Source organism: Corvus cornix, chromosome 4, assembly GCF_000738735.6.
Source record: "Corvus cornix cornix isolate S_Up_H32 chromosome 4, ASM73873v5, whole genome shotgun sequence".
Taxonomy (NCBI): Eukaryota; Metazoa; Chordata; class Aves; order Passeriformes; family Corvidae; genus Corvus; species Corvus cornix.
The window spans coordinates 45,131,009-45,147,538 of record NC_046334.1 but is presented as its reverse complement, the minus strand read 5'-3'; the positions used below and the strand labels follow the sequence as shown (position 1 = coordinate 45,147,538).

Below are 16,530 nucleotides of genomic sequence, written 5' to 3'. Positions count from 1 at the left end.
ACTCACTTCCATAGTTCACCGTTAATTAGGTGAACTCTCTTTTGAGCCTAGAAAAGAAATTATAAGAGAGAATATGATAGATGCCTGAAATCATGAGTGGAATTGATAAAATGAATAGGGGATAATTATTCAGTCTTTCACAGCATGAGAACATATGAGCAACAGTTGAAACTAGTAATACTTCCAAACCAAAACAAATATTTCTTTAAGCAAAGTTGGACTGTATAAACGTTCCTCAGATGCCACAAGTCATTGGAGCATTTACAAGTAACATCTCAGTACGGGCTCACCCTGTTCTTACGTATTCCCAAGGCATTTGATTTTTGGGTCATTCTGAGAGACTGTACAGGACCAAGTGGAACTTCAACAGTGCGACTCTTTTTAGGACAAGTATTAATTAAGTCATTATTTTTCATTCATATATAACTAAAAGACTTACTTTCATTTAAGTTTCATTATATTTAGGCATTGCAAACAGACATGAAGAGTAGATATTTGAGTTGAAGGAAAAACATGACCAGCATTTCTTGTAAGCCAGCTGAAATTGTACACTCTGTTTTAATGATTTTTAACTGAACAGAATAAGCAGCTCAGCAGATGTAGTTTTGGATTCACTCCAGGCGTGAAGCCCTAAGAATGGTGTGGTTTCAGGGGCCTGAATCCAACACACATGCAAGTACATGCATGTACACAGAAGAGGAGCCAAATGGGAGCGAGACAGGAGATGTACAGCCTGATCTGGGCTCTTTGCCAATTAATATGGAAAACTTGTTCTGTGGCATTTCCTATGCAAATGCAAAGAGTGCTTTGAAAGTCAGTGGTTTTTTTTATTTGCTGCAGGTGCTAGACAACATGGAACAATTTTACTTAGAAGCTTTATTCTTTAAGTTATTAATGAGAGGCTGGTGTCAGTTAAATAGTATCACATTTTAGCAAATTATTTTGCATGAAATAGAAGTGGGTCTGTGTCATGTCCAGTTACCAAGGAAGATTTTAAACATTCGATGAGTGCAAACTTAGAATTTTTTTTCTAAATTCCTACTATTTATTTGCCTGTATTAGATGTGCAGCCCTGCCCTTACCTCACTATAGCACTGATAGCCACACGGGTTGTGTGTAAATAGAAAAAATATCAGGAATCTTACAGAAACTTCATGGATCTTAAAAAAAAAAAAAAGTGGATGAGGTAAACCTGGCCTGGATCTCGTCCTAAAGCTCCCCTGTGAGCGGTGTCTTGGGCCCCTGCTTCATGGTATAGGTATTGTGTGTGGTAGCTGTGCTGTTTTGGTGCTGAGAATGGTTTGCAAGTCCTGTGGAAATGTTTGTCGACTGGCTGCAAACTGAGGGACCGGGAATGCCCACTGGAATTGATAAGGCTGGAAGTGGGAGGTGCAGGCATGAAAAGTTTATTTCTTTCCTTCTGCTTCTAGTCAACAGATTTCAGAACAAGATGGTGGTTTCTGGCTGCTAAATTAAAAGTCTTGTACAAACCAAAAGAGACCAAGGTCCTTTGACTGAGCCCAATATGCATCTGCAGAGATTTTTCAAAAGAGTATTTAGACATGACTGTGCAATGGCAGAAGAACAAAATGCCATGCCTGCAACTTCTAGTGACTGGCATTGAAAATCATTCTCCTTAGGCGACTATCATCCACATACTGTCAGCACAGGGAATTCTTAACTACAGAGGATTTATAGTTATGTGTTCAGAAATATATGTCTCAGTGAAACTTTTGAGAAATTTAAAGCAGATTCTCCTTTTCAGGGATTATGGCCTCTTTTCAGAGGTCTTGCATCTTAAATTGATGTATCTCTCCATCTCTGGGCTAGACTATCTGAGTGTTCTCTCAAGTAAATTTGAGAGGCTTTATTTTCTTTCATGGATGATGCATTTTTAGAATTTTTATGATTGACCAGGCAGAAAATGTGTCAGTGTGAAATTTTTCTGAAAGAGTAATTGCATTGTAGTTACATTATAAGCACATTCTAAAAAAGACCAAGGAGCAGGTTTAGCATTACTCTTTAAAGCAATAAGAATAAATTTGCTCAGTAGTTACAATGAGCTATTTGAGATTTTGACATTTGGTCATTTGGTATTTAGTGTCAGTTTTGGAGATTAGAATGCACTGAAAGAAAATGGCCAGTGGAGAACTGCTAGTGGAGCTTTTTGGTTTTTAAGCTAAATTTGTTCCAAAAAAGGCCAATAAATAAATAACACAGAGAAGTGCCTTCTGTCCTGGAAGGGTGAGGGTTACTAGAGTTTATTCCTCAATCTTCAAACTAATTTATGCAAGTCTGAGCAAACAAACTTTAAAGTTTGGAAACAATTAAAAAAAACCCAAAACCAAAACACAGTCACAACTGTGTGCAGTCCATAAATATTGGAGATAGTATATTTCTTGGAAATACCAGGAAAATAACATTTTAAACTTTTAAATACAGAAAGCCACATTTTTACAGCGGAGCCCTCAAGCACGCTTGATGATAATTAAAAAGGCCATTCTTTTTCAAGCACAGACTTTCTCCACAACAGCTCCGTCAGCGAACTCCCACCTTGTATTGCACACACACTTACATCAAGAACTTGTCAGAAGATCAAAAGGGTAACACACATCCCTTCCTCTAAAACACACTGCAAGCAATATGTCAGTGTGTGCATGTTCTCACCATGGAACAGATGCACAGATCCTTAGCTTCCTGGGTGGTTGCTCAGTAATGTGGATAGTTCCACTTTTCTGCCCAGGAGAATTATTTGTCTAGGAATACGACTTCAGGAAGAAGAAAGGAGTTATCTCAACTTAGAAAACACATTATCAAATTAAGAATTTTTTCTGAAGTAATTTTCTTCTGGCATCAGAAGGCCTGCAGGAATAGAGAAGAATTAAAGGCCTCACACTATCTCATACAGACCATTTTGCCCACTCCAGCTTCAGTGTACACAACAGAAGCACATGAGATTTCAATTCAAAGAGTTGCACTGCCAACATAAAAGCCTGCAAGGACTTGATGAAACCCTTGCCTTTAGATTATGCCAGCAATCCAGGTGGGAATAAAAGTCTGCCATTCAGAACTGCCCGCTATGCCAAAACGCTTTATGATACGGATTTCACTACTTTCTGCCAAAATTCAAATGGGCATAAATAATTAGCTCTGACTCAATGAGGAGACTGAGAAAAGCTATTCTAGTTTGATGACCTGATTATGAGGAGTTTCTGCATGTAATTTTTGTTTTAATGGTCCAATACAGAAATCTGTTAATGTTTTTGGGATAATATGGATAAACTTGATATAGGAGTCTAGGCCACTGGGAAAGATGGCAAGAAAGACTAATCTGACCTGAATTTTTTTAGAGGATATCTTTCCTTAACAACTCCTCACCTGTGCCATGTTACTGATTCTATGCTATAGGAAAAAAAAAAAAAAAATATCTTTGTTTTACCTACTATTTACTCCAATCTTCTACAGTTCTCAGCAGCAAACTCATGTCAGAGGACTGTGTAAGTACCTGACATCTTCACTGAATAGAAGCTGCACAGTTGAATTACTTGTTCATAGTACCACAAGACAAAGATCGGAGATCTCCTTTGGAGAATTTTCTGTCCTTGAAAAACAGCAAAGCGGGAAAATAACTCCACGGTCCCTTCCTTCCGAATTGAGAATGATTCCCTGAAATATTTCAGTAAAAGAATATATTAATAAATGTTCCTTGCTCCATTTGCTCCTTCTAGAGAATTTCTTCTCTCTTTTCAAAAAATTCACGTTTGAAGTCTGTATGGTATGTGTCTGCAGTAGCCAGGGCTGCAATTTTTCTAACTTACCCTGCTAGAGGACACACAGTGTATGCTTCTTATTTTAATCATCTTACGCTTGATGTAATTCAAGAGTACTTCCTTGTAACCTTTGAGAGAAGATTGCTTCAACATGCAAAATAAATGGTGGGAAAGCTTTTTTATCCATTCACCTGCTGCATGTCCCCTGCCTAAACTCCTCTGTGCAACAGCAGTGAGTGGCAGCGCTTGTGAGCATGAGTTTGTGTATTCTTCCTATGAGATCAAGCATCTAAAAGAGCTGGGTTTCCCCTGCTTTGAGAATTTGCCTCTCTAAGGCAGGGTTGTGCTAAACCCTCAACATGTAAAACTTACGATTATACATTACAATAAGGATACCTTTTAGAAATGCAAATGCATGACATGCAGGTTTTAGGGGCTAGAAAAGAAGAAGATTGCCTTTTGGGGTAGTTTTAGTTTCTCAGTGTACACTTGGCTCATAAGCTTATTTCTTCACAACAAGAAGGCTTCATAATTAGCTTTTCTGAACAAAGTCTTAACCTAGAACATAGATTTAAAAAGATTTAAGTTTTCCCAGTAAATTTTCAAAAGTTGGCAACACTGTCAAGAATTTGAATTGATCATCCAAAATCAGAAATCATGTAGCAAATCCCTCACTTTAGTCATCTTTTGGGGAGAAAGAAGAGGGGGTGCCCACCATGTTGCAACAATGTGAGCCTCAGGGTGGGGTTTTTTTTTTTTTTTTTGGTCCAGAGTCAGAAGTTTCCCAGAATATTTCTGTGCAGCTTTCAGGCAGAGAAGGGGCACTTGCTGGACTTGGCTTGTTTTGCTCATAATATAAATACCTATTTTGTTTGTTTGTTTGTTTGATTTTTCTTGTTCTTCAGCAACAGTTGGCCAAAAATATAAAATTTGGGCAGCCTCCACAAATGACAATTTCTGCGAGGACAATGGGGGAAGCAAACACCAGTACAGAAGATGATGCATTGCTCAGCAGCCCCACGGAGATGGAGACCCAGCAGGATACAGTGATCTCAGAGTGCAGTAATAAAGTAAGCACTTTAAACTGATATGTCCGTGGCACTAGAGCAGTACTAAAGCAGTAAAGTTCACTGAGGTGTAGCAGATGTTTCCAGTGAGGCGTAGCAGAGCTCAGTGGGCTGTTTTACGTGGGAGGGATCTCTCAGCTTGTACTTCTTGGCCTGGTGGGAAGCATACTCTTGGCATCCTGAGCCAGGTCACAACAGAATTACCAGTCCAAGTGTTTGCTCTGAACTTCCAGCAATGCAGACATCAGTTCCAGTGTTGCTGGAAGATATGAAATTTTTCTGATACAGAAAGTATTTTAAAATACGGAATTCCCAGCAAGGAAAGTTGTTCACAGCATCAAGTACCAAAAATGAAAATAATTTCAAAATTAGAGTGTGCAGCTTGTTTTCTGCTTGTCTCATCTGCTGGCCTTGTAACTCCTTGGCATGTCTATCTGCACAGGTCTTGGGGGATGGGGTGGCTTCTGTCAAAAATTGGTGGCCAGGACCACATAGAGCTGCTCTACTTTGAACAGGTTTCTTGTGCTGCTTTGTGACTTCTGATTTTCCCGACTGAGTAACTCGGATCAATGGCAAGAGTTCTGGGTTTCATTTTACCTGTATTTGTGAAGCTGAGATTTTAGCCTTGATAGTAACAATCATGTGGTGTAATGGGGTCGCAACACACATTAGGTTACGAAGTAATACTGTGATAGAATGATTAAAACCAGTGTTTCTGAGTGTGATGAATATTGCTTCAACCTCTGTGCCTTGAAAATTCCTCATTGTGATGGCTTGGAGAGGGACCATAGCTAAAGAGTCCTAGGTCTCCAGGCTTCCATGGCTGTAGGGGGACTGTTAGCTCTGCAAAAAGAGTCATCTAGAGCATGGAATTAAAACTCCTTGCAGCGGAGGTAATGCCTGAACTGGTTAGTATATTTTTTCCTTATTGTGTAAGTCAGGAGAAAATAAAATCATTAAGACCTGATCAAAATCCTACAAAGCTGTGCTCTTTCTTTTGTTTTGGAACCTGATTATCTTGTTAAGGAAGCCTGAAGATTTTGCCTTTTGTAGTGCTGTACAGACAGTAGTGATTCAAGGAGCAGTGAAGAGAAACTCAGAGCATGTAGAAACAAGAATGGCTTATCCATCAGTCCTGAAGCAATAGGAAAGAGGGAAAAATCCTACTCTGACATACATGACTTCTCAAGTCCTTTGTATCATATTTATTAGATCCTTTACATTTTAACACTTGTCTGTGGTAATCTTTCCTAGTCCACTGACACTCCAGATTTCTTGAGAAAAATGAATTTTCTTGGAGCAGGACATGAAATGGAAGAAAAGGTAAAAAAACTTTTACACTTGGTTTGTACTGAGTTACACTCTAATTTTAGATATTAGAAGCCTGACAGTTTTTGTTTTCACACTTTGCATGATTGATCATCCAATATTTTGTGAATGCTGTGCAGTTTTGGAAATAGTAAATAAGCAATAACTAAGATTGAGAAATCTTAAGAGCTGATTGCAGGAAACAGCAGGACTCAGTCTCTGCCAGTCTTGCAGCATTCCTCTATTTGATGTATTAATCACAGAGTCATAATTTTCATAAGCACTTCTACTACTTTGTTATGTCTGCATGTAATTCAATAAGCATATGCAAAGCGTTCCTTCAGCTTTTAAGTAATTGGTTCCCTGATTAGCATATGTTTAACCTCAGAAGATTACAGAGCTGTCTTGAAAACAATGTATGTGATTTTCTTTCCTTACAGAAGATGTTTTCTCCTTTTTTTTTTTTCCTGTCTTCTTTTTTCATTCGTATTATGCCAAATGCAAGTCTTGGGAGGATAGCCTCATTCTTACAAGCCTAGACATACAGTTCCACTATTGATTCACAAAAGGAGTCTCACTGAATCACTTTGCTTATATTTGCACTTTCTGAACCGAAGCATTTGAAGGGCACGAGAAATAAAGCGCCATCAAAGCCAGTGTTGTCTTACTTCAGTGTTTTGCTGTTTGGCGCTGTCTTGGACAACTCCACATGACTCTGGAGGGAAGGTTGTCCACAGGCACTGTGCCAGTCTGAGATCCAATGTTGCAGTCATCTCCCATGCAGATAGTACAGCTCTGTAGCTGTTCTATTACGATGCTTAGATAAGTCAATCTGATTTGCTTCTGCCTAAAGTGTATAATCTAAATTATTTAAAGATGTAGATCCTTTTTCACATTAAGCAAACTTTAAAATGTCTCAGTTGCTTAAAACCCTGCCTGTGTCTTTCCCATTCCCAACAAGTTCAGAGTGGAGCTAAAACGTGAAAAAACTTCAATAGAATGGTTTAAGTAATTTTTACGTGAAAACTATAAAAATGTGTAGTACAGAAAATGGGAAAATATTAGTGCTGTAACTTTCATGTCCAAAATTTGTGATTTGTATACTGGAAAGCCAGGGTTTCAAATATTTTCTGCTAATAATTCCTTTGAATTCAAAACTGCAAAGACGTGTGTGTGTGCGCGCATAATTTATTTATTTATTTATTTAATGGAACAAATAGTTTAAGAATGGTTTCTTGTGTTTATGATACAAACAGGTCACTCCAGTCAAATCATCTCGGCCAAAAAGACAGTTTTCCTGTTCTGGCACAATTGAAACAATCAATTTGGATTCAGTTCCCCAGGCTGTTGCTCGTCTAGACAACAGTGCAGCTAAGCACAAACTGTCAGTGAAGCCAAAAAAGCAGAGGATGTCAAGACAGCACAAGAGATTGACAAAGGTATTAAATCACTGGCCAAACAGCAAGAGGAGGGTGATTACTTTTGAAACTGGGTACAAAATAACCATAACTGAGTGTACCAGGATCTATAGACAGAGGACTTAAGATGTGATTAACACTGTTATTTATCTGAAACCCTAGCTGGAGAGAAGATACAAAGAAGTATTAATATTGCCAATTGAGACAAATACTACTTAAAACTAAAGTACTTCCACTGGGATTTTACATTGGGAGAGCTTTCTGATTCTAGTTTTTCTAGTAAAAACTTTAGGTCATAAAGGCCTGAAGATATGTGCTGCTGCTCTGATATAGGCAATCAGATGGTGCAAAATTAGGTTGGGAAAAAATCAGATTCTCTAAATTGGGCAGGGATGATATCTTTGCCTTATAAGAAGGAATAAGACTTAAGTAATGTAGCTTTTGCAGCTATAGAGAGAAACATAAAGTTCTGTCTTTGTACACTTACTGCACATCTGTTTTGGTTTTTATCCTGACATCTTATTAGTTCTTGTAAATGGGACAAGACCATTCAGCTACATAGGGCTCAGGAGAGGCCACTGCCCTTTCTTCTGCACCACTGTACTTGCATTTATCACTCTTGCAATGAAGAAATTAAATTTAAACCTCTTGTTTATACAGAATGGTTGACTGGAGCCAAATGATGGCTCAACAAATGATAGCTAGACAGGACAATAGCTGAGCTGTTTTCCCCAAGGGAAGCATTCTTCAGGTACAGAACAGAGCAGTATTCCTGGGAAGCTCTGGGTTTGCTGTCCATGCATGTTCCCACGGCTCCTACCATAGCACTGGAGTCTCAGCACAGATAATGACAAATATATCCTGGCTCAGGATTTGTGAAAAGAAAACAAAGTGTGTTTCCCTGAGCAGTCTTCTTTCCTGGCTAGCATTGCAGAGCTTTTTTCTGCAGGCAACAGCTCTGTCTCTGCAAGTAACAGTTAGATTTGCCATGAAAGAGCTGGCAAAACAATGCCCCTAAGCAGGTGTTAATTATTTCAGGCTTAAAGGACGGAGTTCTAAGTAGTAGAAGAAGAATGGGCATATGAAACTTATGCTCTGTTCCTTGGGCTTCTGCAAATTTGAAATGTCAGGTCTCAATGTACACCAAAGGGTGATTCAATATTTGGCGTTATAATACTGTCACTCTTGGGATGTTTTCTTTCTTTTAAAGGCTATCATCCGAATAGATGAGAGACATAGGATCTATGATGATGTAATCCATAAACTGGGGTGGGTGTGCTGGCTCATCTAAATCACTGCTTGAAATATTTTTCTTTTGCGTTTGCAACTCTTTGTTCACTGTAAAGGATAACAAACGAACAAGCAATATTCAGTAACTCCAAACTTGTCTCCAATTTTAGGGATCACAAAGTTTAACAATAACAGAATTTGAGCCAGAGGACCTAGAAACTCAGCTGTATGAGGACATATACCCAGGTTATATTGGACGCTTCACAGCAGACAAGCTAATCCGGGAGAGAGATGAACAGAAGCAGCTTCAGCTGGCAGAGGAAAAAAGAATTGAAGATCACTGGGGTATCCTTGAAGCCGAAAGGATAAGACAGATTGTAGAAATGGAAGAACAAAGAGAAATGGAAGAAAAAAGGTGCCAAGAACTTGAGGAGATGTGGAAAGAACAGGAAAAAAGACATCGTGAAGAAGAGAGGAGGCAGTACCTCCTTGAAGGAGAGACATCTTTGAAAATAGAAGAGCAAACATGCCATAAAGAGAAAAGAAGACTCATGAAGGCTGAAAAAAGGCAAGAGCTGGAGGAGCAGAGGTACCAGGAGCTGGAGAAGCAGAGGCAGAAGGAGTTGGAGGAACAACAAAGACAAGATCTGGAGAAGAGGCAGTGGGAAGGGGAGGAACAGCAGAGACGAGAGCTGGAGGTGCAGAAGCTCAAGGAACAGGAGGAGCAACAGAGACGAGAGCTGGAGGTGCAGAAGCTCAAGGAACAGGAGGAGCAACAGAGACGAGAGCTGGAGGTGCAGAAGCTCAAGGAACAGGAGGAGCAACAGAGACGGGAGTTGGAGGAGCAGAAGCTCAAGGAACAGGAGGAGCAACAGAGATGGGAGTTGGAGGAGCAGAAGCTCAAGGAACAGGAGGAGCAACAGAGACGGGAGTTGGAGGTACAAAAGCTCAAGGAACAAGAGGAGCAAAAGAGACGAGAGCTGGATGAGCAGTGGCACCAGCAATGGGAGGAACAGCAGAGACTAAAGCAGGAGGAAGAGAAGCACCAGCAATGGGAGGAACAGCAGAGACTAAAGCAGGAGGAAGAGAAGCACCAGGAATGGGAGGAACAGCAGAGACTAAAGCAGGAAGAGAAGCACCAGGAACAGGAAGAGCAACAGAGACAAGAGCTGGAGGAGCAGAAGCACCAAGAACAGGAAGAGCAGAGATGTCAGGAATTGGAGGAGGAGAAGCATCAGGAATGGGAAGAGCAGAAGCACAAGGATTTGGAGGAGAAACAGAGGCAAGAGCTGGAGAAGCAGCAGAGGCTAGCACTGGAACAATTAAGGCAAGATAGGACTGAAAAAGACAGTCAAAAGGAAGAAGAAAGAAACTGGCTGGAGGAGCAAAAAGAACTCAAGAAACAAAATAAGGAAGAAATACAGGGACAAGAGCTAGAAGAGAAAGAGCTTCAAGAAGTTGAAATAAAACTGAAACAGGAGAAAGAACCTGAGAGCCACAAACAAGAGAAGAAACAGGAGGAACAAAGACAGCATTTGAAGGAGAAAGAAAGGACAGAGAAGGAACAACCCCAGCAAGTGACGGATAAGAAAAAGAAACGGGAAGAGCAGCGGAAACACAAGCTCACAAAACAAATGCACATGGAAAGTTCAGAGTATGTACTACTAGATGAAATGAAGCAGCAAAAGGAACAAAATGGACGTGAATGGAACAAGCTGAAAGAGCAGAAGGTAGACACAGAAGGACAAAATCTTCCGCCAAAACAAGAAAACTCCTTGGAACAGCCACAGGAAAAAGATCAGTTGTGTTCTGCTGGAGGGGCTGATAGGCATCCAGCAGAGGAGAAGCTCCAAGAAGGATTAAGTTCCCAAAAAGTCAAACAGCCAGAAAAAGGGAATAAAACATCGGAAGAACTGCAAGCCCAGAAACTGAAGAGAGAAGTTGAGGCTCAGGAGCAAAAACGCATAGGGGAAGAACTTCGGTGGCAAGAAGTAGATGAAAGACAGACGGCATCCAGACCCTTCACATTTCAAGTGTCTTCTGGAGATAAACAGATCATATTTCAGAAAGTAAATCTGAGTCCTGTCATGCCCATCAAAGGAGCAGGACTCTCTTCTCCATCTGTCAAAGACTGCAGGGTGCACACTACCAGTAAGGGCTCTCATTCCCTCCCATCATCTGTGTGTGTACCCCACACAGCTATATTGGTTACTGGAGCACAGCTGTGTGGCACAGCAGTGAACCTGAACCAGATTAAGGACACGGCTTGCAAATCATTACTTGGCTTAACAGAAGAGAGGAAAAATGTGGACGTTCCCTCTCCAGAGAAGCCTGAGAGAAAAAAACAGGATCCCAAACCCAGCAGCAGTAAAATGAAACATGCACAAGAGGCACTGAACAACCAGGCTGTACTGGCTGAGTGGGCCTCTATCCGCTCCAGAATCCTAAAGAACGCAGAAAACAACAAATACAATGAGAGAGACCGGGTAAGCGTCTGCAGGCACAGTGATGACTGGACAGCCCGAGGACGCGGTGCTCCCCATGGTAACTTGAGGAAAACCCTCTCCGCAAATGCAAAGTTCTCGATTACACCAGCATGGCAGAAATTTTCAGACGTTTCAAAAACCAGTTCAGATGCTGAGAATGTAAATGTGGCAAAAGGCAATGAAACAGTGGCTGTGGGGAGAACCACTGGCTCATCTGCTGATTCAAAGGAGGACGTGGTCTCCACTTTTAAGGATAACTTATCTGAAAAGCCCAAGGAGAAAATGGAAACCCATAGTGAAGTGACAGACAACACCGAAGGCTGTAAATTTGCAAAAGATCTTCCATCTTTCCTTGTTCCAAGTTTTCCACATTCTATGGGTAAGGAATTACCCCAGCCAGAACTTCCCAATGCCCTGGAAAATCAGCAAAATAACAGCACAAAAAAAGCAGATAAACCACCATCAAATGGAGAAGAAAATGTTTCTCCTTTTGGAATAAAGTTACGAAGGACAAACTATTCTTTACGTTTTCATTATGATCAACAGGCAGAGCAAAAGAAAAAGAAAAGATACAGTGCAGGAGACAGTTTTGATGGTGTGCCTGACCCACTCACCTCAGCAGAAGGTGAGAAAGAATCCTCTGTTTTCACTTCACAAGAAAGTACCTCTCCTGGCATGGGGAGAGCAAACATTTCTGGTAATTTAAAAGACTCTTCAGTTACTGTCGTGGAGGTTTCACCACCAGTGGTCCCACCAGCCACCGGCCAGAGTGCTCTCACTGCTCATGAGAAACCAGCATGCAAGTCACTGGTCCCACAGAAACCTGCCTTAGCTCCAAAGCCCACCAGCCAGACCCCACCATCGTCTCCTCTCTCTAAAATGAACAGATCAAACCTATCTGAAGTGTTGGGGCAAAGGGTGGTTAAAGCTGAATCAGATGGTGGCTGGAGAAAAGAAGACAGAGCAAATGCAGCCCAACCCATACCATCCAATGACTACAAAAATGAAGAGGAAGAAGTCAAAGAAAAGAAGTCATTTTTCCCATCTCTAAGTATTCCATGGAGAGAAAAAAGTGACAAAAAGCCTGAGCCATTGAAGAAAGGTATGTATCTTTCAAAGCAAATTTAGCTATTATCTGCATTTCTGGAGATCCAGAGGAAGACATTTGGTCTTAAGCTATGATTTTTACCTGGCATGTTATTTGTGGAGGACTGCTACTTTGCTTAGGGTTGTCTGAATGAGTGTGAATTCCCATGCCCACAGTTTAATTCAGAAGCCCACAAATTCAGTGTGACCAGTGCAACCTACTTAAGAAAGTTAATTTCAAGGAGGTAACAGAAGTGTGTGTGTGTGTGTGTGTGCGCGTGTTTTCCTTGGCAGAGATATTACTTCTGCCTCTAGTTAGTCAGGTGATGGATTCTGGTCCATGTATAATGGTTTCATCAGAGCAGAGAGTGTAATTTTAAAAACCTACATTCTGTTGCTTCTCTTTTTAAAGGAATATTATCTAGCTTAAAAATACTAAGATCTAGGTCCCCTTATCCTGGGCAAATTCTTTAAGCAATACAGCTGGGCACAGCAGTCTGTGCTTCAGAGGCAGTCTTCAGTGATGAAAACATTTAGAGTAGCCATAATGTCTCTTCAGAGGAGGGTTGAAAGCCCCTGTGTCCTGAAATGGTATTCTGTACAAGAGGGAAAATTACCCTTTCAGAGTAAGGACACTCAAAAGACTGAGGCAGGAATTCAGCATTTCATTGGGAAATCCCAATTTTTTTTCATTCTTGAATTTTGCAAACATCAGGACACTTGTAAACCAGTATCTCAGTGGAACTGCTGCCTTTTTTTTTCCTTCACCAAAACAAAAACCCAAAACCAAACCAAACCAAAAAACAGAACAAAAAAAAAGAGATACATTTGGACATCTGAGTGTGTTGAATTAGGTCTTATTCCTGAGGCATAAAATCTGTTTCAGGATTTGTCGTGCAGTCCATAAAGGTCTGTGACTGACATGGCATTCAATGGGCTTAGCTCCAGCATTTTCACAAGGTAGAGAGGTTGTAGGGGTTTTCTCAAGACAAGAGATCTGCATTATTCAATCAATTCTTGTCATGTTTTCTTTCAGAAAAGCCTGTTCTTCAGAGCAGACACTCTTTAGATGGCTCTAAATTGATGGAAAAAGTGGAAACTTCACAACCACTTTGGATTACATTAGCACTGCAAAAGCAAAAGGGATTTCGTGAGCAGCAAGCTACGAGGGAAGAGAGAAGACAAGCCAGAGAGGCAAAGCAAGCTGAAAAACTGGCTAAAGAAAATGTAAGCAATCTTTAGAAACCTGCCCATTAGAAAAACTGACACCATAATTATAACTGTTAGCTAATTTCATTATGTGGGAGTATGTATTTTTTTAATGTTTGGTTTGTAAGACTTCATAAAAGCTAAAATGACAGCAAGTAAAAAGTATTCTGAAAGTCTGGAGTTCCCTCTTGCAAAACTCAGACCTCCGGGAGAAAATACTGTGCGACAGTTTGGCAATTTTAGTGTAAACTCTGATGATATCAGGTGGTAGTTAATGACAGTCATAAGCACAACTACTGTGCAGGTGATGGAACAGAAAAATTGTGTGCAACGTGGTTCTTTCAGAGCTTAAATAAGTGAGATGTTAACCTTTAATGCTTGGGGAATAACAGCTGAAATATGCAATTATAGGTGAATATTAGTAAGTCTGAATTTATTTTTATTGTAGCATATACTATTTGGGTAAAACACATATGAACAGAAGAAATGAACAATCATTATTGTCATGATCATGTCCACATGCCTAAAGCAGGCACTGAATTCAATCACTTCTTTCCTGTTCTCCAAATAGCTATTTATTCTCCATGGCTGTTAGTAAGGAAAGCACTTCTACTTACAGCACCAAAGCGATGCTGCACAAACAGGGATGTTGTACATAGATATCACAGATGGCAAAAAGGGGTATTATGTGGATAACTAAATATATTTTGGTGTTTGTTATGAGACCCAAATTTCTGATGGATATATGCCTAACCAGAGCCATAGACAACTGATGGAAGAAAACAGCAGTGGGTGTGAAGTTGCCCACAGATGCACACTACGTGTCAGTGCTGTATTTAACAGGGAGGGCTGGCTCAAACTCGTCAGTATTTTGACTGAAATGACAACGTGACAAATTTAACTTTGTGGTGGGTTTTTTACAGTCTTTAATAAGTGTTGGGTTTAGAAGTATCAGTGTTGTGATCCCTTGCCAAAAATGAAGGTTAAGGAAAGGACAGGTAATGAATGAAAGCATCAAGTGTGTCATCTCTAATTTGTAGCCATTACATGACAGACTGTTTCTCATTTAGCAGTTTCCCTTCTCTGTTCTAGGCTGCTGTAAGTAATCAGTCAGATAATAAAAGTAACAGCAGCAAAACAAGCACACTGCAGAAATCTACAGCTCAAGAAGGAGAGAAGAAAATGGAGACAGCTGTGTCAAGACTAGAAAGAAGGGAGCATCTAAAAAAGTCAAACACCCTTCCAACATCTGTGACAGGTACGGTTGAGAGATTCAGATTCACTCTAGGAATAATGCACTTCAGAAATGGTATTGCATGTTCTTGAGAAAGTGAATGAGAGTTTTTTTCCCCCCCTCATATACTACTGCTAGAATTACAAATGCATTGCACAGAATAACACACCTTATTCCCATCTCATGTGCTGCCCCTTATGATGGAAATACCTAATTTTAACAGATTTTTACCAGGCTCCCTAGGTTATTGAGGTTACACTGCTGCAATTCCTTAGAATTGCCCCAGTTCAAGTTAGCAAAATTGGGCTGTCTCCCCAAGCCATATCCACAGTATTTTTGGAACATGACTAATGCACATTAGAGGGATCTGATTTACTGTAAATTGCAATTGCAGTACTGTTTTGCCTTTAGGTTGGGGGTTAGCACAGAGGGGGAATGATATTTAACTTCTACAAAGTGCATTTGTGCAGGAAATGAAACATGTTGTGTCACACCTCCCAGTTTGTCAAGGAGAAATATTCACCCCCCAATATTGGAAATAAGCATTCTCATTTGAAAAATGTTTAAAAAATAATAACTTCAGTTGACGGTAGTCTGTTACTTTGAATTTAGGACTTCTCCCTCCCAGTCAAATATTTGGTATGGGAGGTTGGAACCAGAACCTACTGCTTTATCTGTCACTTCAGTTAAGCCGAAACTATTCCATATTCAAAAGGCAGGCAAATTAAAATAAATACTTCCCCAAAGGGCGTAACATTTGGGCTGGTATAAGGTGATTGTTGAAATACAGACTTGCCTGTATTTCTCTAGCTAACAGTAGTCATTGGGAAAAGGTTTTTGAGTGGATAGGTGTTGAAGAAACCTTTTAAAAAGTTGCACAAGTAAATAGCATTTCTGAAAGTAAATACAAGTATCAGCTGCATCTGTTCAGTACCACTCTATGCCAAGGACTATGAAATGCAACTATTGAAAGCAATGAGGTGACTCAACTGATTTGTTAAAGGCTAGACCAGTGCTACTCCTGCATTACAGACTGTCTGAAGCTGAACTTCCCGCCCCCCCCCACCCCCAACCATGCCTATATTCAGTTGCTTCAACAGCTGGATCTTCACACTGCAGCTGCACACCAGAGCAGACATCCCTGAGAACTTCACTTGGAACACCTTGGGTTGGACTAGATGACCTTTAAAGATCCTTTCCAACCCAAACCATTCTAAGATCTTACATAAACTGCCCAAAACTTTCATGCTTTACAGCATGCCTGTCAAACTCTAAAGGGGCTCTATGGCAACCCTACCCCCAAAGACTCAGCACAGTGTTGTTACGCTGTACATGGTAAATTCTAGCAGAAATCAAACCTCATCACAATAGATGATGCCAAATTAGATCAAAGGGCCAAAACCCAATTATCCAAAGTCATTCTGTCTGCACTAGAGTGACAGTTCAGGAGGAAATTGAGGAGGAATTACCAAATTCGAATTACCTAAAGTGAAAGCATAGAACTCTATTGGCCCTTACAAAATAGTGACTGGATTTCCCTGTGATTACTGACGACATTTGGAGCCAGGCAGCCATTAGCAACTACACATATATACAGGTATTTTTGGGTAATAAGACTGATTTGGGCTTCCCACAGTTAGAAGAGTGTTTAAGACAAGACCAGCCTAGGACATGTTTAAAATGGAAATCTGCTGAGTCCTCCTCTAAGGACATTAAAAACCA

At 40.4% G+C, this 16,530-nt stretch overlaps 1 protein-coding gene across 5 annotated transcripts in view; it reads left to right on the top strand.

Annotated features, from left to right (window-relative positions):
* CRACD (capping protein inhibiting regulator of actin dynamics) overlaps positions 1–16,530 on the top strand; it is a 108,725-nt gene that overhangs the window by 88,256 nt on the left and 3,939 nt on the right. For all 5 annotated transcript variants that reach the window (XM_020584747.2, XM_020584746.2, XM_020584745.2 and 2 more), the window contains 6 exons: positions 4,676–4,840; positions 6,092–6,160; positions 7,402–7,584; positions 8,964–12,381; positions 13,402–13,592; positions 14,667–14,832. In XM_020584747.2, coding sequence (XP_020440336.2) covers positions 4,676–4,840; positions 6,092–6,160; positions 7,402–7,584; positions 8,964–12,381; positions 13,402–13,592; positions 14,667–14,832 — 4,192 coding nt within the window. The remainder of the gene's footprint in view (positions 1–4,675; positions 4,841–6,091; positions 6,161–7,401; positions 7,585–8,963; positions 12,382–13,401; positions 13,593–14,666; positions 14,833–16,530) is intronic.